At 33.6% G+C, this 26,321-nt stretch overlaps 1 protein-coding gene across 1 annotated transcript; it reads left to right on the plus strand.

Moving 5' to 3' along the window:
* The first annotated feature begins 384 nt into the window (after positions 1–384).
* chinmo (Chronologically inappropriate morphogenesis) lies at positions 385–23,982 on the plus strand. Its single transcript, XM_073969413.1, is given in 7 exon segments — positions 385–449; positions 1,121–1,295; positions 20,691–20,908; positions 20,972–21,642; positions 21,724–21,877; positions 22,509–22,743; positions 22,896–23,982. Coding segments are annotated over 6 exon segments (2,313 nt in total). The 5' UTR covers positions 385–449; positions 1,121–1,177; the 3' UTR covers positions 23,813–23,982.
* The last annotated feature ends 2,339 nt before the right edge of the window (positions 23,983–26,321 follow it).

Below are 26,321 nucleotides of genomic sequence, written 5' to 3' on the forward strand. Positions count from 1 at the left end.
CAACAAATAATTTTTGAAAACAACAAATATTATTTGTGAGGAAATTAAAAAAATTGGAAAACTTCAACCCAAAATCGAGTTTTGGAGGAAAATTCATCATTTTTGGAATATGGATTGAAGGAATGCCACACACTATTCAATCACACACGTACACAAGGGTTCATTTGGCAGTGCAGTTTGGCAGTATAGTGTATGCCCCGCATAATTATGCTTTCCAAAAAAACTTCAAAAACTACTTTGTCACTTCTTTGAATGCAATTGAATGTTTATTATTTTTTCAAATCCAAACTCAGTTAACATATAAACAATTTGTTTTCATCCAATATGCATTGAAAGACAATTCAATTTATTTATAATTTTCTGTTTTCGTTTTAATTTCATTGCAGCACATCTCCATATTAAAAACCCATCACCAACCAGGAGACCGCGTACACATTCATCCTGAAAAAGTAAGCTTGAAAGCAACGCAAGAACGGATTCAAATATCAGCAAGCAATAATCATCATTGCATTGAACATCCTCAATTACAACATTAACAACAAAATAAATGCTAAAAACGCATATTATTGGGATTATAAAAATAACAAAAAAATCGGTTTGGCAACAACAACAAATTCATTTCATCATCAACAACAATTGCTGTCAACAAAAATATTTGCAAAGCAAAATAACAACAACAAGAAAATCATCAGCAACAATAAAAACAGTAGCCATTTGGAAAAAGTGTCGCTGTTTAAGAAAAAGAAGAAAAATTCAAAATTCATGGTTTGGCTTTTCTAACGTTATTAACAATAATCCCAACAACAACAATCACAACAAAATATCTTAAAACCCTGTATCATCACACAATTCTGTTTTTTTCTTTGAATGTCATCAAGTGATACATCTAGTACAGCAGAAGAAACAACAACAACATTTTGGTTTATGTGACATTTGGTTTTCTCATGTAAAACAAAAAGAAATCATCAACACATTTATACAAAATTCAAAAATCTTACAACAGCAACAACAAAATAACATCATTTTACAATTTTGGCTAACTAAACGGCAGTTCTTTTTTCTGTTAACTGAAAACAATTTGGAGTTAGTTTTGTTTATTATTTGTTAAATCTTCAATAAGGTGATCTTCATCTAAGTCGTCCGACAACACGCAACGCACACACACAACGTCATCAACATGGATCCCCAACAACAGTTTTGTTTAAAATGGAATTCATATTCATCAAATTTGGCAATAACATTTTCAAATTTATTCAAATCGGATTTGCTGGCAGATGTAACACTATCATGTGATGGTAAGTAGTGAAGATGAGTTTTTCTTTTTTCTTAAAAACATAACAGAAAAAAACATATACATAAATATTAAAGTAAAATTCCAACGTTTAGCATATTATTAGGAATCACTTAAATATGTTTCTTATGAAGATATGACGCACCATGCGCCACCTATATATCATGGTTCACATTACTGCTTTACGACTTGTTTGAGATACGTAAAACAATGGGAATACTTTTAGGCGGAATATATAAATAAGTGTTGAGGTACTAGTTTTTAATGGATACTTGAAACTATATTTAGGCCAATTGATTTGGTGAACTGAAATAAGGCATAGGAATAAGCAAAAATCCAGCCTCGTTAAAAAGAAACTTTATAGTCTTGGGATAATATTTTTTCAAGTTATTTCTCTGTTCCAGAACCTGCAAGAGTCTAGTTTTGAAATTTTGACAATTTTTCCCTTATAGGAGCTTACGCAAATAATTGCGTGTGCGTTATTCAGGATGTTGAGAGGCGAAGGTTTCCCATATGTATCAGCACTATCTACATCAAACTGACAATAGTCCCACGGAAAATTATTATATTCAATGCGACGTACTAAAATAATTCTCCATTCTACCACAAAAGCGCTCTTGGGTCGTTGATTTTTTTCAACTTTGAATAAAATACGCTCGACGTATTTCGGTAGTATTCATAAGAATACATGTGTCCTACTTTTTTCACCACAAACGCTTTGGGAATAAGGACGTATTTAGGTATACCTCTAAAATAGAAAGATTCCAATTTTCTAAAGCGCCATTTATATTTCACAGGTGAGCAAATTTGTTAGAGGAAATCTTTAAATAATTATCGCCCTTCAAACTATTAGCAGCATACTTCTAGGACAGTTAATATGAGAAAATAAATAAATAGAAATTATCAAAAGATATTCATATCTGTGACACAAATCAAAAAAATCTCGAGATGAGAAATTAAATAAAATAAAACCAAAAGTGATTACAAATTGTTTGCTCTAAATCAGTGCCGACCAAGAAGAGCGAAGCCACAAATGTGAATGTATTCGCTCGCTCTTTCTTTGCGTTCGGATCGGATCGTCGTAACCAGCGACAAATGGCTGTTCGGCACTGCTCTAAATTCATGTCTATGATACACTTCACAAATGTTTTTGAAACCCCAACAAGAAAATCTCCACAAAAAAATACCTGACCTAACATAAGATTATATTAGAATTTGGAAAAATCATTAAGAGAAAGTAAAGAAGACCCTCTTCCATTGTGTGTGTCTATTCCTTTTTGGATTTGGTGATGATGTGATGTTTGATATAATTTTCCCTTGAAATCATCATTGTCCTTTTTTGCCGCGTTTCAAAGGTGGTTGAAAGAAAATACAAAAAATGTTTGAAGGGATGATTAAACACGTTTCACTTTTCTGTTTTATTATTGTTATGATTTTCTTCAATTTTATGAAATGCTAATAAAAATAATAATAAAAGAACCCAAAAACAAATGCCGGCAAAAAGACAGTCAATGGAACATAATATAAAGACAAACATAAAGCGTATACTTGGAACACTTTTACTACATCGCCTTTCGAAGCAGAAACAGAGGATGGCAAGAAACTCAAACAAAAAATCTATGCAAACGAAAGGAAATATATTGAAACAATGACAAATACAGATATACATTTGTATATATAGGTGTGTATAAGATATTTAAATATGGGTTTAGCATGTTATACTAAAATATAATATTATTTGGAAATTTTTTAAGCCTTTAAGGGACATTTCCAGGTTATGGTCAAAAATATGAAAATCAAATTAAGAATACATGAATTTTACAGTATAACACCTAAAATTATGCACTATATTAAAATTTATATACTAAAACTATGCACTAGTTTTCCAGTAGTTAATATGCCTTGACTACACCGTGATTCAACAACAATGTTGTGAAAATTAAATTAAAGATGTTAAAGTGCGGTCTTCATTTTAGTCAAGTATAACTTCTACACGTTACTGTTTTACTATGTTCGACACGCCAATCGGATACGACGACAAAGAGTGCCTATATCATAGCATCGGACGAAACTCTTTGATATGGGAATGTCTATTCTAAGATTTTCTTACGAAACTTTTTCCATAATTAAATATTTTGAAAAAATTGTCTGAGGTTTTTAGTCGGTCTACGAGGTAATTTATTAGTCGTGCTCCTAAAATTATGCAATAATTTTCCAACATAATATTTTTCGATTATTTGTATGACTAAATCAGTTTAAATTTATGTTTTTTTGAGACTTTTTAACAAAATCAAGGTATTTGAAACGTTATAAAGGAGGTTTTTAAAACTGGAATGTATTATTTTAAAAGAATATAGCCCATGTTATTAAAATCAGCAGTTAAACAAACATTATATATGTTTATAATAAAAAAGAAAACGCGTGCTGGAAATTTCGGTTTACATATGTACATACGTAAAATTTTTCATTCATAACCGTTGGGGATATACCGAACCAAATTGGAAAATGACTAAATCAGCGAAAAGCAAGATACTAAACTATAGCATACTTTATGGAGCTGTACACTCACAATCTCAATTTTCTGTTGAATTTCATCATTGATCTTTTTCTTGTTATTCCATCAACAAACAAGTAGAAGCTTATAAGGGCTGACTTCCGAAATGTCAGTTGCTTTGTATTCGTGCATGAAACTAGGGGTTCTTAGATCGAGTTCCCCACTACTGCAATTTCATAAAATTACTCTAGTATTGAACTCGATCTAAGAACCCCTAGTTCCATGCACGAATATAAAGCAACTGACGTTTCGGAAGTCAGCCAAGCCTTCAATGAAGCTGGTGGCTCAAATGTCAAAGCTTCAATGTCATTTAACAACACGCAGCTAACTCATGGTTCCGCCTCTCGCCGTTTCTACTTTCCGTTTGGTTTCATTGTTCTCAAGTTATTTCTTTTAATGGAGCCTTAGGTTCAAACTTTTGCTAATTTAGTAATGGTAAGATGGTTGTTAAATTCGCTAGTTTAATTTGTTATTTTCTTTAAAATCCATTGGGCATTAGATTTTATCATTGCAAACATAAGTGTGATCTTACCTATAGTTCGAAAATTCACCATTACCGTAAAGATCAATCTGTTACATGGTTGTTGTACTCAATATTAATTTATGTATACTTAAACTCAAGCTGTCATTCGGTTATTGTATTCGCTGTGTTATTTGAATAAATACCATTATTTATCGAGCTTTAACTTCAAACAGTCGTAATTTCAGTGTTGCCATATGTTTTATCTGATTGTTTTATTCGTATTTTATTTTGTTCGTATTGCCTTCGCGGTTTTATTAAAGTTCATATGTGCATACATTGGCAAGTAGACCTTTCGTTTGCCCAAAAAACAATTAAAGACTAATTAATTTTTATTCGTTTGTCTATATTCGTAATAATTTAGGCATCCATAGCTCAGCCCCTCGATGACAATAGACCTAAATCTTTGTAGACGCGTTCCATATATAGTTAAGAATTCCTGATTTAAAAATTAGCGCTCTACATTTGCGATAAGGCGAGTAAATCGATCTTCAAAATTTGATAATTCGTAGGATATATGTAGTTCAGTTGAACTTCTTAGTGAATCGTTCAAATTGAACTAGTTTGTTCGTGAACTGCACTATTGTACAAGAAACACACTAATGGGTCTTCAAAATGTCACCACAAATTATTTGTCTGGTAACCAGTTGAAACGTTTATCCGACTGTAAATCTTTCGTTTGCATTAAAAAATGAAGACTTTGACTGATATAGTTCAGTTGATAATCTCAGTGAATCGTACAATTGAACTAGTTCGTTCTATCCTATGCATAAAATTCTCATGTATCTATATATTTTGCTCTTCTACTCGTACCAAAGTCCTGAGTTTGAATTTTACCTCTTTGAAATATTGTAGGATTCAAAACCTTCAAAAGACCGTTTAAGATAAATGAGGAGTGGCAGAGGATTTATACTGACCAGTCAGCAGACGAAGAGGCCTTCTAACAAAGACCTTGTAAAAATCAAAAAAATAGCACTGATTGCACTTAGGTTCTTCTTAAAACTATTTTCTCCTATGTCTTTGATTTTCGATAACTTTCTTCCGCATTACAATTTGCTACTGCTTGGTACTGATACCCAGCTTGAGTTTTTTGAAACAGTATTCCAATATTCATTATTATTTAAATATTTTGTATTTTTAGGCGCCTAAAAGCAGTTGCAATAATTTGTCGTTCTCAGACAATATCCGTTCACCCAATATGTTTTTTCTTTAAGTTAAGAGGCTTTCTATGGTCTGATGAGTTGTCAAGCGAATGATTTGAATAATAGTGAATTATATACGACTGCGCACAAATCATATTGAACTAGATTAGGTATGCCCACATATAGCCACAATCCACATGAATCATTAATAAATAAATATAATAAATGCTACTCCGCATTATTTCACATATAAAAGTGCTTTATTAAACCCCTAGTATCAGACCAGACCGTTAGCCAACACCAGGTTGTCCAATATTTGTGAAAGATTAAATATTCCATAGATTTTAAGGCACCTACAATCATTTTGTTTTTCTGAGAGATATTGATATATAGATGGTGTTCGCTAAAAGGTTATTTATCACAAAATAAATATTCTCTAGAATTTAACGCTAATAAAATTCTGAAATCAATTAAATTATGCTTTCTTTAAAAAGTTTATTACAATATAGATCTCCAAATTCCACTCTTACAATTGAAGACTAGATAGGGTTTAGGTAACACATAGTACAATAGCAAGGAATTTTAAAGGTTTTGAAAAAAGTAAAGAAAAATGCAGACATCATAAGCACAATCAATTTACATATTTTCCCATGGAACTACCTTTAAAAGTTAATATATAAATATAGATGGGATTCGTTAAAAAATTTAATATTCCACTTTTAATATTCCAAATTCCACTTTTAAAATTCAGTGGAACAACCTGGAAATCTTAATATTGAAATATAGATGGTGTTAGCTAAAATGTTTTACAACATAGATCTTTAAGAGCAGTACACATTGTCAGTTTTGAATGTCGATATTTTGCAGTTATCGATAACTGTCCAACCGTCCAGCAACCACAAAACATTTTGTGGTTGCATGATGAATGACAAAAATGAACGGCCACACTAGCAAGCACCAACAAAGCTGTCATTCAAAACTGGCAATGTGTACTCAGCTTTAAATTCAACACTTAAAATTGAAACATAATATTATATAATTGTTCCAAAAAACATCCCAGACGGGACAAGAGAGACTTCTCACATATCAACGAGTGCACCCCGATTCATATTCGCTCAATGATATGGGACCTATTGTCTGAAATACTTAGGAAATGTCGCCAACATTACTGAGGCGTATATTGCCACCGTTGAAAATTTGATTTTGCCTGGCCGGGGAATCGAACCCACGACCTTCAGCGTGCAAGGTTGATGTGCATTCCATTGCACCTAGATTGGATTAAATTTATACGTAGTACAAAAACAAGAAATTTAATACATTTTGAAATTTTTTTTTGGAAAAATTAAAAAAAAAAATCCGGTGGATCTGGGGCTTAAGGATCAGCCAGTCATTCAATCATCATTATTGGAGTATTTCTCCACTATATTATTATAATGAATATAATGCATCTCGGATTTTCCGCCTTCTTCACCACAAACTGGAATACTTTCGCTTGATTTCATGAAAAAGGGCTAACATAAATAACAATTCCAATCGCCCAGGGCTATATTTCTCATATGAAGAATATTAATAAAATAAGTGCAGATATGTATATTCTACTCTCTTCCTCTTTTTCTCTTTACCCCACATTACATTCTCTATAATTACACTTTCATTATGGGCATTACAATTCATATTTTTTGGTTGCTAGAGAAGATGGACAAATATAAAACATTTTTTGTACACTAAAAAATAAAAACAAAATGTTTGTATATGATGAATATTAATATAAGAATGTGTTATTGTTTTGCGATGCCAAAAATCATCTTCGTCTAGCAAAAAATTCGAAAACTGTGTAATGCGCTTCATTGGAGGATTGCAAAACTGAAATAAAAAAAATGGGGGAAGAAGCCTACCACAATCCTCGATATACAAATATGTATATGGAAGGGTCCAAAGCATGCCCAGATGAATTGTCATCATCAAACAAAAATCCATATCACACAAAACTCACATTCGTTGCTCCCCATACACACTTGTCGTGGAATAAATATATTTTTGATTTGTTTTGTTTTCATTACAAAATACATTTTTTTGGAGATTGAGGGGGTTTCAAATAGAAATATGTGCATATTAAAAACCACAATTTTTACAAATGTGTCTCCATCAACAAAAATACAGCAATCTCCCACTCACTCGCAATGCATTTTTGCCCCCAACTCGGTTTTTTGTATTTTTTTTTTCTTAAAAAAAGTTCAAAACCCCATTTCTTGTTCAATAAATTGTATGGGCGAGTGACTACTTTCATTTATGGATTTTCAAAAGGATTTTCGAACTGGCCAAGGGATTAAATAAGAAAGAGAACGAGGACAGTCAGCCAGGCAGCAAGCCCGCTCATGTGAGAATGATGACGTACGCTTATGGCGGATAGGTGTGTGGGGGGGGTTTTATGATTTGTTTTTCATTGGATGGCAAATTTTTAATCAAAAAATATAGTAACAGCAGCAGGATGACGGTAGCGGTAACATTCATTTTTACTTGCTTGATTGATTCAAAACATGAACGAAATGAATATAAATTTTTGTAACCAATTTTTTCTCTATTGGTGAGGCGTATTGAAGAAAACACAAGGGCCACTGTATGGTTGAAGTTCTTTATTTTTACACAAAATATCCGCATATTTGCGACTATATCAGTAACTGTCGCAACACAAACCAAGAAAAAAATGCTTTTGTTATGTTTGCATATTATTGTAAATTCAATTGTATTTTAGTTATAAAGGTTTACTGTTTTATATTCATTTGACTGGTTTTTTTGGTTAGGTGTTTATACTGCTTAAAGGGTGTTCGTTGTTTTAAAAGATGGAATTTAAAATTTTTTTGGAAATAAACAAAGTATGTATATACCGTTAATACTTGAGTATTGATATAAACTCTTTAATTTTTGAGAAAGCTGCCCTAATAGTGCATTGGCTGTCATTCAAAACTGAACATGAACGACAGCCAGGGACAGGTGCATTTCGCTAATACGAAAGTCCAGTTAAATAACCGAATTTCGAAATTTTTTAGCTAAAGAAACGCTTTTAGTTTCCAGAAAACTGCTTTAAAAGTGCGTTAACTGTCATCCAAAACTTAACTTTTACCCTCAAACTTGTTAACCCTTCCTCTTTCTTGACACAAGATTTGTTTAACCAAACCAGCAAAGGATTTTGATAACATACACATGACTGTTACTTTAGTTATCAAACCAAAGGATATTGAAAAATGGATTTGAGTAACTACTCCTACTTTCCATTCCATGTGTACTTCATATCTTTCATGTGTGTATCATATGGATATGTATTGAATGTTTGTTATGATATTGAAAACCATCATCATAGACATCACCAAACCATGCCTTCCTCGTGCGTAGATACCTAAATACATTTTTGTTTGCAATACCTTTACAATACAAATTTGGCTATTGGCAGACAGGAACAAATCACATTAATGGGTTTGGTAGTTCCTGCAAAAAACCTTGTTTTTTTCTCACGCATTCTGTAGACCAAAAAAGGTGAAAACTTTTTACCTTTCCTTTTGTACTTTTTTATTTTGAATTTAAATCATATTTGTAATATTTCAAGATTTTTAATAATTATTGTAGGAGGCATTGGGAGTTTTGTAGTTGGTCATCATGATGGAATTAACAAGGTGAACCAGAAACTACAACAACAAGTCTATTTCGATTAAAAGTCCTTCAAGCTGTCAAAGTGTTTGTTTACGATTTCATACGACTAATTCACAATAACAATGAATTTGACAAGTTGGGTAAAATTAGCTGGTCTTATAGGCCATTTAGATATGACCTCATTAGCCGGATTTAGTGCATTATCAGGATTTATTTGCTAAATCCGGCGATAATCTACCAGATTTCCCCATACAAAAATAAATTATCGTATTGAGTGGATTTATTTTAAATCCGGTATAAATCCTGATATACAACTCCTTTTTTTGCAATGTGTTGCTAGAAAATACAAAAAGTTGCAATTTGGCACAAGAAACAAGGTAGATGCATTGGTGAATTGCTAAAAATATCAAAATTTGTTAACAAGGCGAAAGAATTAAATTTTCTTTGATATACAAAGTTGATTTTAATCAACCAAGACTAATATTTACGATGTCTAACGATAAAATAATTAATTATTTGCTCATTAATTAGCATTAGTAGCATAATGTGCTAACATTTCCAATATTAAACAATAAATTTGTAATTTGCCGTATGTTCTTTGAGACGAATTCAATTTAAAACAACTTCTTTTGACGTTTCAAATTCGATCAGATGGGCTGATGTATCTACCTTGGTAATTTTCCTATGCACAAAAATCAGCTGACTGCCATTTAAATCCTCCAAAGGCATATCTACATGCAATGAGATTTGTACTGGATATATTAAATCCATTAGGATTTATGGCTAGTCTAAATGAGCTATTACTGTCCCACCATCATGGATGGTCATTAAGCTCTGCCGGTCAGTTGTCCTTTAAGTGTCATCATTTAAAAGATAATTTGAATTAATTTCATTACCTTTAATAGTAAAACTATTAAAAGAGCGAACTGTCAAATATTGTTGAAAAAGTAAGGGAATGTTGACATGGCTGAAAGTGTTCTTTTAAACGAAATTGAACGAGATTAGGATCTTGTGGGGCATTGTCGTTCGCTCTTTTCATGAACTATGTTTATTAAGGAAATGCATTCTCAAAACTTGTTTAATAGCTGGTTTACGCTACTCACATATTCTGCACTCCAACTTGCAACTTTTGGTACATTTGTAGGAACACTTTGATTTTTTTGGTACGAGGATTTTTTGATACGAGCATTTTAGCTGGATTGAAAGCAAATCCAATCAATACTAGGAATTAATTTAAAATCCGTTAAGTAGGGCTGATTATGTCCGGATTTAACAAATATATGCCGATACTGCCCCTTATCCGTATAATGAACTCATATCTAAATGACCTATGAGGTCTCGGTACATAAAAGGCTGGCTTTTTGCTTAAAACGCCATACCCATTAGAGTTTTTGCCTGGAAAACCTTCTTTATGAAGATTTATTTGACGTGTACGCAATGGATTTGACATTTGACATCAAATGGATTTATTAAATCCGGTTATATGTAAACGTACTATAAAATAATAAATGACAAAGGGCACTCTAGTTTGAATTTGGCTGGGCCATTTTTTATTCGTTTACCAGAAATGATTTATAGTACGTTTAGATTTTCGAAATCCACTCGATTTCAAATGTCAATTCCATAGCGTATACACCAAATAAAATCCGGTGGATTTATATTGACATTTGAAATTGGGTTGATTTACAAATCTAATGGTACGAGTACTATTAACCAAGAATGCAATGCTGCTTATTTACCGAGGCCATTAAGCCGAAAACATGTGGATGTGTTTTCGGCCTTAAGCCCTGGTTACATAAGCAACCTCGTCTCCTGGCTTTCTTGCCTTGCTTCTTTATGTTATGCTAAGTTTACATTTACGAAATCCACTCGATTTCAACTGTCAATTCCATAGCTCAAACGTCAAATGAAATCTCAACTGGATTTCATTTGACGTTTAACCTATGGATTTGACAGTTGAAATCGAGTGGATTTCGTAAATGTAAACCAAGCATTAGAATCGAAGCAAGGCAAGAAAAAAATAAAGAAGAAAAGGGTAACCTAGTTCGAAATTGGGTCGGCGTTCTCATTCATTTATTTGTATTGTGTCAGAAATGAAGCAGGCAAACAAGCGAGGCTGCTTATGTACCCAAGCCTTTAAGGCCTGAGCAATGCACAATAATAAGGTACAGCACCAAAAACAGCTGATTTTCAGACTAGTTGTCAAAATGTATTATTGTGAATAAAATCTCATACAAAATGTAAACAAGCAATTCACAACAATGCATAATTGTGATCAAATTTGACGTTTAGTATGATTTGATGTAACTCCTTCTTATTCCACCATGGGGCTGAGTACATAAGCTGCCTTGCCTGCTTACCTTGCTTGCTTCTAATATGTAAAAGAATATAAAAGAAAAGGGTTGCCCTTGCCCAGTTCGAAATTTGCTCGGCCTTCTTTATTCTTTTATTTTTATTATGTCAGAAATGAAGCAGGAAAGCAAGGCAATCAGCAAAGGCAGCTTATGTACCCAGGCCTTAATTCTCCACATTTTGTCTTTCCCAAATCAATTCTTGTGGACTTTGATCTATGCACAGCATTTTGTTATTTGCAAGAAATATAGTTTATTCCCCAGAAAGTTTATCAAATGCAAGCAAAAAATAATTAACTCTGCTGATTGGCTCTCTAAATCGTATCTACTCATTTTCTCTCTCTTATTATTTCATGCTCAGAAATGTGTAGATGCACAATACGGAAATGCCATTTGTTCTAACAAACAACTGCGAGTACATAAAATTTCAAATTTTTGGAAAGAAGCAATAAATATTTTTTTGGGCAAAGAACCTTCTCAGAAAATGATGATGACGTTTCGCAAAATAATCTCAAATAACTTCCAAAAAAATTCTCACAATTGAGTGTTGTTATTGTTGAGATAGTAGGTGTGGTTCTTTGCCAACATATACACAGTGAAATTAAACGGGCGTTGTTTAAGAAAATCGGGCAAATATGATATGTTTTATAGGAAAATAATATGAAAACGACAAAAAATTAAAACATTTTAAGGAGAAATCATTTCAGAAGCCAGAAAATGCAAATTTACAACATTCTACCCACTAAAGCCGCATTTACATCTAACTGGTTTTAGAAAACGTTCGTCATTTAAGTCGTCAATAGGTCTGTTCGATGACTTTGCAAGTAAAAAGTACTTGCAACTACTTCTCATATCTCGTTTACTGAAGAAATTTGTTATCGAACAGCATTTTGTAAATGTTTGAAAAAATTTTTACAAGCTTTTGGGTTATCGATTCCATAGAATAGCTGTCAAATAAATGACGTATTTGTCGCAAATAATTAAGGCATGGTGGAATAAGAAGATTGTATGTGATTTTATTCTTAAAAACAACAAGAACGATGATCAGTTGTTTTTGGTGTAGTACCTGTATTATTGTGCCATAAACTAAGGCTTTAAATTGCAAAATAATATATCTTCAATATGTTGGAAACACTGTTCTTTTAACTCCACTCCTGTGACAACTATTTTTACGTTGAGCATTGGAACCGTTGGAAATGTGCAAAATTTGAATGAATGAATGAAACAGAGGAGTATCGAAAAATGCCATCCAATGCGATTGTAAAAAAAAAGTTGAGTACCAACCAACACATTCTACGCTGTTTATCTCCTCAATTCAACAATTTCATTTGTTTGTCTTTCTCTCTCCGGGTATAGCGTCATTCATACTTTTCGTTTTATTTACATTTTTATTTTTGGTATTATTCTTCTTTGTTTGTTTATATTTTTTTCTATTTAACCGGCTGTTTGAATATTTTTATTTGATTCCTAATTTTTGTGAATTCAAATGTTCGTATGCATGTATGTAGTTAGGTGTGATGATCGCAGTTGTTGACAGTTGTCATTTCTTAGGGGTAAAGAGTAAGGATCGTCGTATGGTAGTTGAATCCGCAATCTACAGAAGCTGATTCTTTTTGTCATTAAAAATAGGTCGTTTTGTTTACTATACCACGAAGAGGCGGATGGATGGAGAGTGGAAGAGTAAATGAGTGAGTGACTGACTGTCAGAGTATAAAATTGATTAGATGAATTTGTTATTGTTGTTTTTTATTCATATTTTTTTCGTTTTCATATCGACGAAGACGAAGCAACCAACTGCACTTGCTGTGGCTGTGATGGCAGTTGTTGTGATGACGATTTCGCATACAGTATGAATTTGATAATAACCGCATAGTAATACAATCATACCTACATATAGAACTTGACCCTGCAAGCAAAAACTATCTCGGAAGTGACTTAGGCGTGTCGCCCAGGGCGATGAAAACAGTCGCGGCGATAGTCGCAGAAGTCACCCTGAAGTGACTTCCGTTGTGAAGAAATGAACCACGCCGGCGTGTCGTCTTGGAAGTCACCCCAGAGACACTTCTAGAAGATCATTTCCGCGATAGTTCTAGAAATTAAAAAAATAATATTTTTTAATTTGTTTTTCTGTTTATTTTTATTTATTTTTTAATTTTTATTATTTTTTTTTTTTTAATTTTTTATTTTTATTTATTTTTCATTTCTCTTCTCTTTTAGAGAAATTATTCTTTGCAAATTCCGCCTACATTAATTTTGTCATTTTAAAAATATGATGTTTTGTTGCCTGACTTAGGAAGCGAACCCGGACCTTCAGAGTGCAAAGCGAGTGTGCTTACCACTGCACCACCGTTTCATATAATCATCAGAAAGAAAATGTTCTATATTTGTTCAAATGTGTTGAATCATTAAATAAATGTAAACAATCGCCTTGGAAGTCACTCAGAAGTCACTCCGAAGTGTCGGCATACGCGATAAAACGTAATCACAATAAGGCTATAGAAATTGTTTGTGTAATTCACCAACGATCTTCCTTGGCGTGTCTCCGGAGTGACCTCTTAGGCGAGGGAGTGCGAAACTCACTTCCAATTGCTGGCAGGGGATAAACAAAAAAATGCCGAATTTATTTGTATATATGTTTTTGCTTAGTAGGTCACACACAAATACACTTTAGGCAAATAACAAAATTTCATACACGTGCCAATAAAATACTAATATAGGAATATTATAGTAGAGAATAACAGATGCAAGAGAGGTAGTGTATACGTAACGAGAGTGCCAAATCATAGCATTAATGATAAAGGGATGTCTAGAAGCCAATAATAATGGAAACTATCTATCGAATATTGTAAAATGCAGACAACAGCACTCCATTAAGAAAAACCATCTAGTGATATCGCAACTTTACTCATAAAGTAGGGTAACCCGGCAAAAACATGTAAAACATTTAGATCAGAGCTGCTCTTCTTTGCGAAGACAGTATACGCGATCCCACTAAGTTGTCTTTGCATTTGCTTTTCTCCCTCACGAACACTATGCGTGAACAAGAACAAACAAAAACATAATTTGGTTGTTGCTTTTTTCACTCATACATTCACACATGCATTCGTTTTGCTTGTATTCCTATGATTGGCGCTGTCTTAGATTGTAATAGTACGTTTATATTTACGAAATCGAGTGGATTCCAACTGTCAATTCCTTTGCGTATACGTCAAATGAAAATTCATCCGAAATCCATTGGATTTCATTTGACGTTTAAGCAATGGAATTGACAGTTGAAATCGAGTGGACTTCGTAAATGTAAACCTAGCGTTACTTTTCATTTTTTAATTACAGCTGATGCCGCTGATAGTATAGATTTGTAAGTCTCGGTCCACAGAGTGATTTCATCGAAAAAATTGCATGAAATTATGCGTCTCTAGATCGACTTCCATAGTAGAGTAAAATCATAAAATTGCTGTAGTGGGAAATTCGATTTAAGAACGCCTAATTTCATGAAATTTTTTAATGAAATTCACGCTAGTGTGGACCGGCACTAAACAGTCTTGATCAAAGCCAAAATAGAGAGTGATGCAATCACCTTACTTGATCCAGTAGTTACAACAACAAGACTATTTTGATTGAAAGTCCTTCAAACTGTCAAAATTCATATAATGAATTCACAATAAAAACGAATTTGACAGATTGGGTGCAATCAGCTGGCTTTATCGATTTACCTTATTTATTATGCCATGGGCAAATTGCTTATTAAACGAAACAGAACTAATACAATCATATTCACACTGGCAACTAAAATTCCAGTTTTAGGTAAATACGAGATTTATTAGACATACATGCAATGGGTCTCATATGATGTAAATACGCTTTAAAGTTCGTCTGTAAAACCCTACATATTTACATTCAGTCAGCTGATTAAGAAAGAACAAATGTTTGGGGACAAACGTGTTAAACGGCGTTTGCATTAGGGCGTTTTACCGGGTTAACCTTCTTTATGAGGATTTTTTTTACGTTTGCGCTATGGAATTCACACTTGAACCCCAGTGGATTTATTAAATCCGGTTATTAAAATCTACAATAAAATTAACAAATTACAAAAATTATTTTAAAGCTTTAAAACTCGTAGCCACCACTTGGTGCTATTCAGACATCCAACTTTAAAGATATGAGCTTTTGAACGATTTTTTCGATTTTGAATGTCTGTCAATGCACTTTCTAGAAAAGAAACCGAGAAAGTCGCTTTGCTTCCGCAATGTTTATTTCCAATATTTAAAAAAATCTAATAGCATAATTTACAATTCAAAGAACATTTTATATTTGATTAATTTCTAATCACTTTCACACTGTTTTCTACAATTACTACTGCCCTATGGATGATGATTATGATGATGAATCATGTCCTCTGCTTTCTTCTGTGTTGTTGTTTGATGAATTTTGCACCACACTACTCCATTTGCAGGCATATGTATGTATATAAAACAACGTCAAATAAGAAACAAACAAAAATAAAATTTCTGAATATTTTTTGTTTGTTGTTTTTATTTATTTAAGTTTATTTTTTAAGTGGCCTAAATTCAGTGCTATTTTGCAGCGCGTGCATTTGTTGTGAGAGAGGAGAAATGAAACGCCACTATGCTAGTGCCAACGCTTATCAGTTAGGTTGGACAACAACAACAACAGAGAAAAGTGTGAAAATAATTTGTGATGTCGAATAGTTAAGGTTATTTATTTCTTTGATGCTTTATATATAAGTACAGGAATATGCTGCATTTATACATATGAATGTTCACCAGTTGTATGGTAGTAGCATGACTTTGTATTTTTTTCAATTGGAAATCGCTATATAAGGAATGAAATAGAATATCAATAAGTTTTATTAAATCTTGTTACATCTGTTTATTTATTCTTTATTTATAGTGTAAACGTTCAAGTATTTTATTTAAATTTTCACTTTTTAGTAGTAAATCATTTAAAAAGGCAAGTTTCTTCTCAAAAATAAACCCTTAATTTGTTTGTCTCCTTCTAATGTCTTAATTAGCTGGCTTTTTACAAATTTCACAGCATACTTTTAGGCTCTTTTCAAATGAAAAGTTGCTTTAATACACCTGTGGCATTGTAAACATTACACTTGGCTACAAACGGAAGAAAAATTCTTGATAAATAAATTGGCTCATAATATGGCTCTTAATGGGCCTATTCCAACTCACGTGGCGGATGATACATAAAGAATAAACGTATATTTATTATTTTAAAGACAGAAACAATGTGACTTTGTGAAACCAGACTTTTAAGATGGAATTATTTAGCATAACCTAACTTATGTTAGGTTTACACTTACTTTTGTACCATGGTATTGTCTTTGATTTACTCTCGTTTTTTTCTCTCTGCTAAACATGGAAAAAACACAAATCCACAAAAACAAAAAATATATAACCGGCATTGTGACATACATTATTAAAATGTTTTGTTGTTGTTGAGTTTTTTCTCTGTCCAAGAAAAAACATAAACATTCCTTTCATATAAATATATGTTAAATATTTCAAAACGAAGCGAAGAAAAGGAAAACAAACAAAATCAAAACAGATAATAAAAGAATATGAATAAAATTGAAAGTTATCCTTTTTTATGAACAAAAAAGACCTTGAACCCATAAAAATCATGTCATATACACATAGAAAGTTGTTTTTTTTTTTCAAATATACATACATTACAATACGCGCTGCGATGCTGTCTTCAACATATATTTAATAGAAATAACATAAGATGATACACATACTTTGATTTTTCCTGCTGCATACATACCTACCAACTTTTCCAAAAGTATATACATACATACATATGTATGTATCTATGAGCCACCACCCTACATGCAATGGGAGAAGATGTACATAACTACATACAGAGAGTTAGAGAAGAAATTGGAAGAAGGGAATCAGGCATTCAGTTTGGGAGTGGGTGTTTAACAAATAAAACGAGGAAAATAAGGCCAAGTAAATAGGTAGGTATGTATGTACATAAAGAAATAAATAATTTCCTTGGTCTTGAACCATGAACAACATCAAAGGAAATGAACAATAACAACTACAACAACAATGAAGATGACTTGTAGTAAATAAAGAACCACCACCACCCATTAGTGGCCTAGAGCCAACCACCCATCTTGTTTTTGACTAGAATCACAATAATGTGTACAAGAAAAATAACTCAAAATGTAAACGCGCCAAATCTTAAACAAGAATAATTGTTATTCTGCACGAAAAACTATGTACAAAGTGTTAGGATAAAGAAAATTTAAGGTACAGCGAGTGGGGTTTAAGGTCTTTTGGAGTCTTATAGTACATTTACATTTAACCGGATTTAATAAAACAACTGGGTTTCAAATGTCAATTCCATTGGGTAAACGTCAAATAAATTCTCATGAAGAAGGCTAACCCGACAAAATGCTATAATATAAACAGGTTATTAAATATATATATTTTTTTTTTAACTTATAGTACGTTTACATATAACTGGATTTAGTAAATGACAGTAGATTTAAGTATACATACTTATGCCTATATGTCAAATAAACGAAGTTTAAGCTTTGTTTACATTGAGGCTTTTTACCGGATTAACCTTCTTTATGCAGATTATTTAATGTTGTATGAAAACGTACTATCAAAACGTACCCATCAAAAAGCTCTAATGTATATATTGTATTCTATTACATCTATGGATGAATTGGAAATATTATCCACATACATGACCAATCTCGCTGAACTGTTGGTGTAAGCCTCAAGCAGTAGTTCAGTATCGATTTTTCCCATCTCTTAAACATTTCTATCTGACACGAAGATAACCTTAATCTTTTTTATGCAGATTATTTAATGTTATATGAAAATGTAATATAAAAACGTACCCATTAAAAAGCTCTAATGTAAATATTGTGTTATATTACATCTATGGATGAATTGGAAATATTATCCGCACACATGACCCATCCCGTCGAACCGTTAGTCGTAGCCTCAAGCAGTAGTTGAGTATCGATCTTTCCCTTCTCCTAAACATTTCTATCTGACACGAAAATATAAGGAACCAGACCGGAAAGGCATAGGAGACAATTGGTCTGATCACCTGTTTGTAGATCATGAGTTTTATTCTAGATTACTTGATATTATCTTTGATTTGAATAACTTCACCGCCTACGACCCGAGGTTTATCTCTTAACACGATGGCTGAACATTTGCCCAAGTTCAGCTTCAGGCCCCACCTAGTAAAATATCCATGTAGATCTTCAAGCCAAGCGTTAAGGCGAGAAGCCACATCGTTCGTATACCGGAGTAGCAGGCATCCTCGGGCGGCTCAGGCAAGTCAAGTCCTATGGCTATAGTTCAACATCTGCTATCAAACCCCTTGATCACAATAAAGGAGAAGCCTTACGGTCTACGCATGGTGCGTAGAATCTGCCGGACTGAAATCAGAACGGCAGTCCTTTAGGATTGAACAAGATCCCGTCATGCCACAATGATTCAAGCCTTACGTCTATAGTTCCACAACTGCTATCAAACCCCTTGATCACAAAAGGGGAGAAGACCGTAAGGAAATGGGACGTGTCCCGGACTGAAACCAAACAGTATTTTTAAGGCGTTTGCGATTTGTATAGCTTTCCAAAAACTGGAAGTAAAGAAATGTTACGATAGCTACCACAATCGCTGGATGGTGAACCGTTTTTGAAAATGGGTATCACCATACCTTTTTTCCAGGCTTTTGGAAAGTACCCTAGCTTCAATTAGTAGTTGAATAGAATAGGGAGGAAATCAAGCTGATATAACCTTTTGTAGTCTAAAAAGGGAAAAAGTAATACAAAATAATACAAACAACACATATTTGAATCTGATTTCCCGTTCCACATGGTTTTATAACCTGATAGAGTTCTCCGAGTGATTAAATTGGGTATGTAAAAGGTATAGGCATTCCCTTTAGACGCGAGCAAGCAAAGAGAATTTCTCGCTCCACTCACACAAATCAACCCACTGAAAAACCATGCACTTAAACAATTAAAGCTCCTTAAAGTATGCAACAAAAAATAGACTGCCGATACCTGGTATTTACTATCCCCAACGTTTTAATATGTATCGGAACCCTTCGATTTGTAATCCCAAGATAAAAAAATTCTGTCACAGGGGAGGGTCTTAATATTCTAACATTCAACAATCTTCCTCACACACCATATTTTCATTCCAATATGCCTTTAGGCAAAATGTCATTTACACGCGCCTAATGGTAGGCTTGCTTCAACACTAGTTATTTATTTATTTTCGAAAAACGAAACGAGGAAAGTTTCCTCCTTGTTTGGCATTTTTATTACAAAACATTTCAATACACCTTTATTTATGCAGAACCGAAAACGGCAAACACCCATTTTTCTTATGTATGTATGCGTGCTGTTGCGTTTTATTCTCTTTATTATTCTGCTCCATAGACGACGTGATTGTTTATGGGGCACTTGTTGTATCTCAGAAACTTTGTACTTAAAGAAATTTGAAAAGACAGTTTGCCAGCAGTCAACTTTTTTTGACAACCAATATCGCATCGCATGCACCCTCTTGCCCGTTATGCTCTGCCTCTCTCTTTGTCTGTTATGCTATTGAAAGTACCCCAACCAGCAATAAATGGGGGAAATATAAGCAGCAAACATCTTTGTGTCATGCACTCAAAGTAAAAGTGAAATATTTTATGTCTCCTTCTCCCAAAAAAGCAACAGAACCCCAACCAGAACACTTTTGGGTTTCTGTCATTTTTTTTGGCACCAGAAAACATTTGTGGGAAAATTGAACAGCTGTCAAATCGCAGAATGTCTTACCTAGCGTAGTGTTAAAGCGTGTTGCAGTGGGGTATAGCAAGTGTGGCATTTTTATTTCTCCTGCTGCTAAAGTAATTGTTTTTAAAGAAGCCTCCCTCTCCATCTCACTTTTTGGCCAACAAGGAAACTGTGTACTATTTTTGTTGTTGCTAAAGAGAAAGGGAGATGATGAAGTTTCTGTCACTTCTATTTTTATGAGATTTTCTATGGAAAAACTCTTAAACACGACAAGTGGTTTTTGTTAAGGCACAATTTTAGTCTCTAAGTAATAATGTAAAGCATATTTTTAGGCCATCCTTACTTTTCATTAAGATTATTATTAAAAATTTATTTTCATTTCTTTTATTTTAGGCACTGTTTTTAAGGCACACAAGTTAATATTGGCTGCTTGTTCGAAAAAATTTGCCGATCTCTTTGAGACAACACCCACAAATGGACAATGTGTTGTTATATTGGAGGCAACATCCTCCGATAATATGGCTGCATTGCTTGAATTTATGTACAAAGGTGAAGTACATGTCTCACAAGAGGCTCTCAACAGTTTCCTCAAATCTGCCGAAAATTTACAGGTAAGTATTTGCACATCCGGAAAGTGAACATGAAGACAACTAATCCACCTTAACAAACTACAGGTCAAAGGCTTGTCCACAGAAACAGGGCGTTTGGCAGCCCAACAGGCTCAACAACATATTGAATCCTCATCGCTGCTGGATTCACCCAGCCGACGCAGCATACGCAACAGCATTAGCGGTGTTGGCAACAATGGCCTAAGCGGTGTTTCCAGTTTAGGTTCGGGTAATATAAACAGTTCCGCTGGCGGTATTAATGCGCCGGGCGGCGGTGGAGGTGGCAATTTAGGTTTGCCAGAACGTTGTCCCAGTACCGGAGGTATTATTAGTGGCACTCCATCGGGTAACAATAATTCTGCTGGTGGTAGCTCTGCCGCTGGTCTAGGTAGCGGCGCTGGCGCTGCTCACCATCTCGGTAGCTCCACGGGTAGTTTAAAACAAGAATGCGATTCACTAATGCATCCCAGTAGCTCAACATTGGGAAATATGTCCTCATATGTGCCCCCCATGTATAGACCCATTTCATATGAACCACTGAGAAAACGTGCCCTCCGCAGCCCTTATGCCGAACAGGAAGTACGTGGTAGTGTGCTCAGAGACGGTTCTAAAGCTCCATCAGAATGTCCAAGTCCAATAAGTAAACCTCCCTATCATAGACCATCGTCCAGTGCATCATCGACAGCACCAACAGAGGCAGATACAATGCATTCGGAAAGAGCTTCGCCACAGTCAAGGTGATTTTTTGAGAGAAAACCCCATTTTGTGAAAAGAGTAAACATTTTATTGAGATAATTCTTGTTGTTGTTTGTTTTCAGTCGTTATGATAATCACAGTCCCAGCACTACAGGAGGCAATGGTACAGCAAATAGTGGAACATTGGATAGATCAGTGAAAATGGAACGTAACAATGGCAGTACAAAAGAGGCTAACAATGAGGATGATCATGAAGATTTAGATGATCCCAGAGAGGTGGGTGTTTAGAATGAAAGAAATTGAATTATGTTTTAAAAAAGTGACATACATCATCATCACTCGAGATTTTGTGATACGACAAAATTGACTTTAATGAGATAAACAATATGGATATCGGATACTTTCCATGAAAAGAACTCTGATATGTGTATGAAATATGAGTCCTATCGCCATTCGGAAGATATTTTATTAAATATTTTCTGAAAACTACTATGAAACTTTCAGCCTGTTTCTGTATTTCGAAACGAAAATGTGTGCGAATGAAAAACGCCCAAACTTTTGTGTGTTTTTCAAATTTGTTTCTTGTTTTGAAGCAAAAGCAAATGTAAAAATATTTCGACATACAGAAACAGGCTGTTAATTCGTTATGAAGAAACCATTCACCACATAAATGTGTCAAACGCGTTTGAACACAAACCAGGCATACTTATAGGCGTTTAGTTTGATATATTGGCTTGTGTCTGGGATATCTGAAAATTGTAATTGGCTTTTGCCTGCTCTCTTACAAATACCCTACTACGGTCAAATTAAATTCGAATCTATATATGTTCCCTATAGATAAAACAGGTTTTTTTCCTACACCAAATCGTTATTTCCTGTGAGTAAATATTGTTGTTTTCAATTCCAGAACTGTGCTGAAGATTTACGTGTCAAATTGGAAAATTCCAATTATTCACCGCCACCACCACCCACCTCAAATACCTCACCCACCACACCAACCGCTTTATTGGAGAGCCTGAAAAATGCTGATGGCTCCTTATCCGGTAGTTTAGCGGCCTCAATACCACCCGCCGATATGTTAAATGTATGGAATGCCACAAAGTTGAATAATAAAAACAGTGGCATGGTAAATACAGCTGATGGTGAGTAAAACAAAACATTCCCCATTACTTTCCATTTCTCGCAAAAATTGGCATTACAAAAAAAATTAAAAATTGTGTTTTATTTTCTCCTCCCCCTCCTTACCCACATTAACCATTTATAATTTGGGTTAAAAACACAAACAAAATTTTAGGCAAAAAACTTAAATGTTTGTACTGCGATCGTTTGTATGGTTATGAGACAAATCTACGAGCCCACATACGACAACGCCATCAAGGTATTCGAGTTCCATGTCCGTTCTGTTCACGCACATTTACCCGTAACAATACCGTACGCCGTCACATTGCAAGAGAACATAAACAGGAAATTGGTTTAAGTGCTGGCGCCACAATTGCACCGGCTTCCGTTGCCGCTGCAGCAGCGGCCGCCAATCATTCACAATAGGATGCGGCCGCAACAGCGGCGGCAGCAGTAGTTATGAGTGCACAAAAAGAGGCTAATAAACAACGTAAACGTAAGTCATTGAAAATGGCATTGGAGAAATGTATGCAGCGCAGAGATGCTGTTGGTGATCCGCAACAACAACCAGTGGTAATTACTTCTCCAACCATGACAGCTCCAGCTCCTGCTTTACAAACAGCAACATCAACACCAATCAAAGCTCAATTAGAGTCATCGTTAGATCTTTCGTCAAAGGCTATGCGAGTGGAAGAAGAAGCAGAAGACAAAAATCACAGTCATGAAATGGATACCACAGAAACTGAAACTTCAGTGGATACTTCCGCTGAGATGGCCAATTCTGACCTAACACAATCTAGAGTTGAACCATCACAAGATGAAGCAGATGATGAAGATTTAACATCTGCAGAATCTTCTGTTAATTGTCAATATTTAACCAAAGAAGAAATTATCACAGATTCTTCAGATGATAAACCTTTAGATTACACAAATGCAGGAAATAAGGAGCAAAACAAGGAGGAGGAGCGCAATGTAAACAAGGAGCAGACACCAGCCACGCAAGTAATGGAGAAAAATAACAACAACGATAACAATGATGACAACAATGTTAAAGAAACCCTAGCCTCAACAACACCAACAAAAAGTGAATAAATCGATGATTTTTCTTAAAATGTCAGCTGCACTCATTTGAAAAAAATACGCCTAAATATTCAAAACTAACTACTGTTGCAACTGCTGTTGCAGGGAAGTGGAACAAATTAAACAAAACCCAGAGAACATAACCTACGCCAAACTTATGTTCTTAACCTAAACAAACAAAAGCCTAAAAGCGTTAAACTAATTTTTTCTTTATGTATTATGAATGTACAGAGCTAAAAAAAGAAAATAATAATTTGTTTTTGTAATTGTTTAGTTTGCCAAGAATTTTTCAGTTACATAGTATTTTGTGTTTTTTAATAATTATTATTTTCCGTGTTCATTGTTGTTAAAAACAAATAGTACGATTTTCTCATTGTTACAAAAACAAAATCGTCGTTAAAATGCAAATTTCTTTTTTGTTTATAGCAAAAGACTAACTAAATGTGAATGAATTACAAAACAAACCAAACAATCAAGCAAATCAACATAATACGAATCCGAACTGAAAATCGTTTTCAGGGTGCTAATAAAAGAAAAGAATTTCTTAATTTCTTTTTGTTGATGATCTTAATTTTTAATAAAAAAATGATTGAAAACAAAGAAAAAAAAACAAATCAAAACCAAAAAAAGAAAAGAAAAACAAACAAATAACATGAATTTACATATTGAAAGTTATTTAAAAAAGAAACTATGAATAAAATTGAAAGAGAAACAAACAAAGCCTTAAATTAAACAAACAACAAAATAGTTAAAATTCACAAAAGAAATTAAATGGAAATAATTAACAACAAAGTTTGAACGTTTTTGGATTGAATAACAAAAAAAATTATATTTGTTTTTTATTATAATTTTTTATTTATTTATATACACAACAACACACTGTAACGAGCCATTTAACTACACTACTACAACAATAGCAATATTCAAAATGCAATATTACAAAAGTACCTTAAAACAACAAAAAATCACTACAACTGCAACTGAAATAATCAAAATAAACAAGAACAACAACAAATTCAAGACTAAGCCATTTTTTGCAATAGCCAATAATAAGTCAACAAACAACAACATTAACTATTTTTAAATATTTAATATAATAGTTTTAACATTTTACTAGTTAAAGAATTTAACGATTTTAATTTCAAATTGCTTAATTATTCATTATTTTCAACTCCCTCTCCCTCCATACACACAAAAATAACGCACATGAACTGTAATGGAAAACCGGAAATGAAAGCTCTGTTTTACGATCAAATTTGAAGCCTAAAAATAGTCTACAAATTTGTAGAAAATTGGAAATGAAACGACTATTTATGAAACTTATCGCCATTAGTAGTTATGTTGTGGTTATTCCACAACTTGTTATCCTTCAATGCCGTTCTTAGAAAGCAATGGTATGGAAAAATAAATCGACATAAGCAGTTGAAACTCAGAATCACAGATTGTTTTGTAATGAAGTTTAGAAACTGTTATCATTTGATGGTGTTCCTAGAAAGTAATGTCTTAGGAAAATATATACAATTTGGTGCCCAAAAGTATGCTAGAGTTTCGTAATTTTTTGTAGATCAGAGAACGACAATTGAGCGAGCAAATTCAGAGATAGAATTCTTTGTTGAATGAAAGCTATTTTATTTTATTGCAAGGTGAAGTATAACAAAACAATGAAATTAATGCCTTAAAGCTTTCAAAATAAATAGTTACGTTGTCAGACGAATAATTCACAATTATAATGAAGTTGGCAGCTGGTCTTTCACAGTCGCCACGCAAACGCACAATGTAAGGATTCATATGAAACGATTACTATTTTGCTTAAAAGTAGGCAGTAGTTTGCGGAAATCAGGAGGTGGCTATTGCCATATTTAAAATCTTATATTTTTGGAATCAAAATCTAAAAAATCGAAGCTAATATTTTAAAGACATTGTAAAGCAATAATTTAGTATGACTTTTACACCGAAAATTGATGCCTAAATTGTCAGCCTAATATCGGCTATACTTTCTGGGTATGTTTTTCTAGGAGTGGTTCCGCAGACACACGAATCGAAGTCGAGCAAAGATGAACCTATCGATGAACCAAAATTAGAATCAGAAAACATTATGTGTCATAAAAGTTGTCTCCCAGTGTTTCTTATGTGATGATCCTTAGGAGTGTGCCGTATACTGCCAATGTTAGAATTCAAAGATAATAAGCCAAGAAAGAACTACCTATCGTTGAATTAGAATCGAAGAACATGCTGTGTCATCAGCTTGTCTCCCATTGTTTCTTATGTGATGGTCCCTGATAATGAGCCAAGATTAGAAATGGCCAGTCTTATGAAAGTCTTCCATTGTATCTTTGGGATTCTCAAAAACATCATTAGCACAATGATTTACATGCTAATGAAGTTCTGTTGAAATTTCCCAACATTGCAGTCCATGTGTGAACCTCTTAATATCCTTTTTAGTTTTCCCATAGTACAACCAAACTATCCTAGAAGAACAAAGCTTTTAAGTCTTTTTGTTGTTTTTTTTTTAAGTTGTACA

This window comes from Musca autumnalis, unplaced genomic scaffold (assembly GCF_047663935.1).
Source record: "Musca autumnalis isolate F117 unplaced genomic scaffold, ASM4766393v1 scaffold_2, whole genome shotgun sequence".
Taxonomy (NCBI): domain Eukaryota; kingdom Metazoa; phylum Arthropoda; class Insecta; order Diptera; family Muscidae; genus Musca; species Musca autumnalis.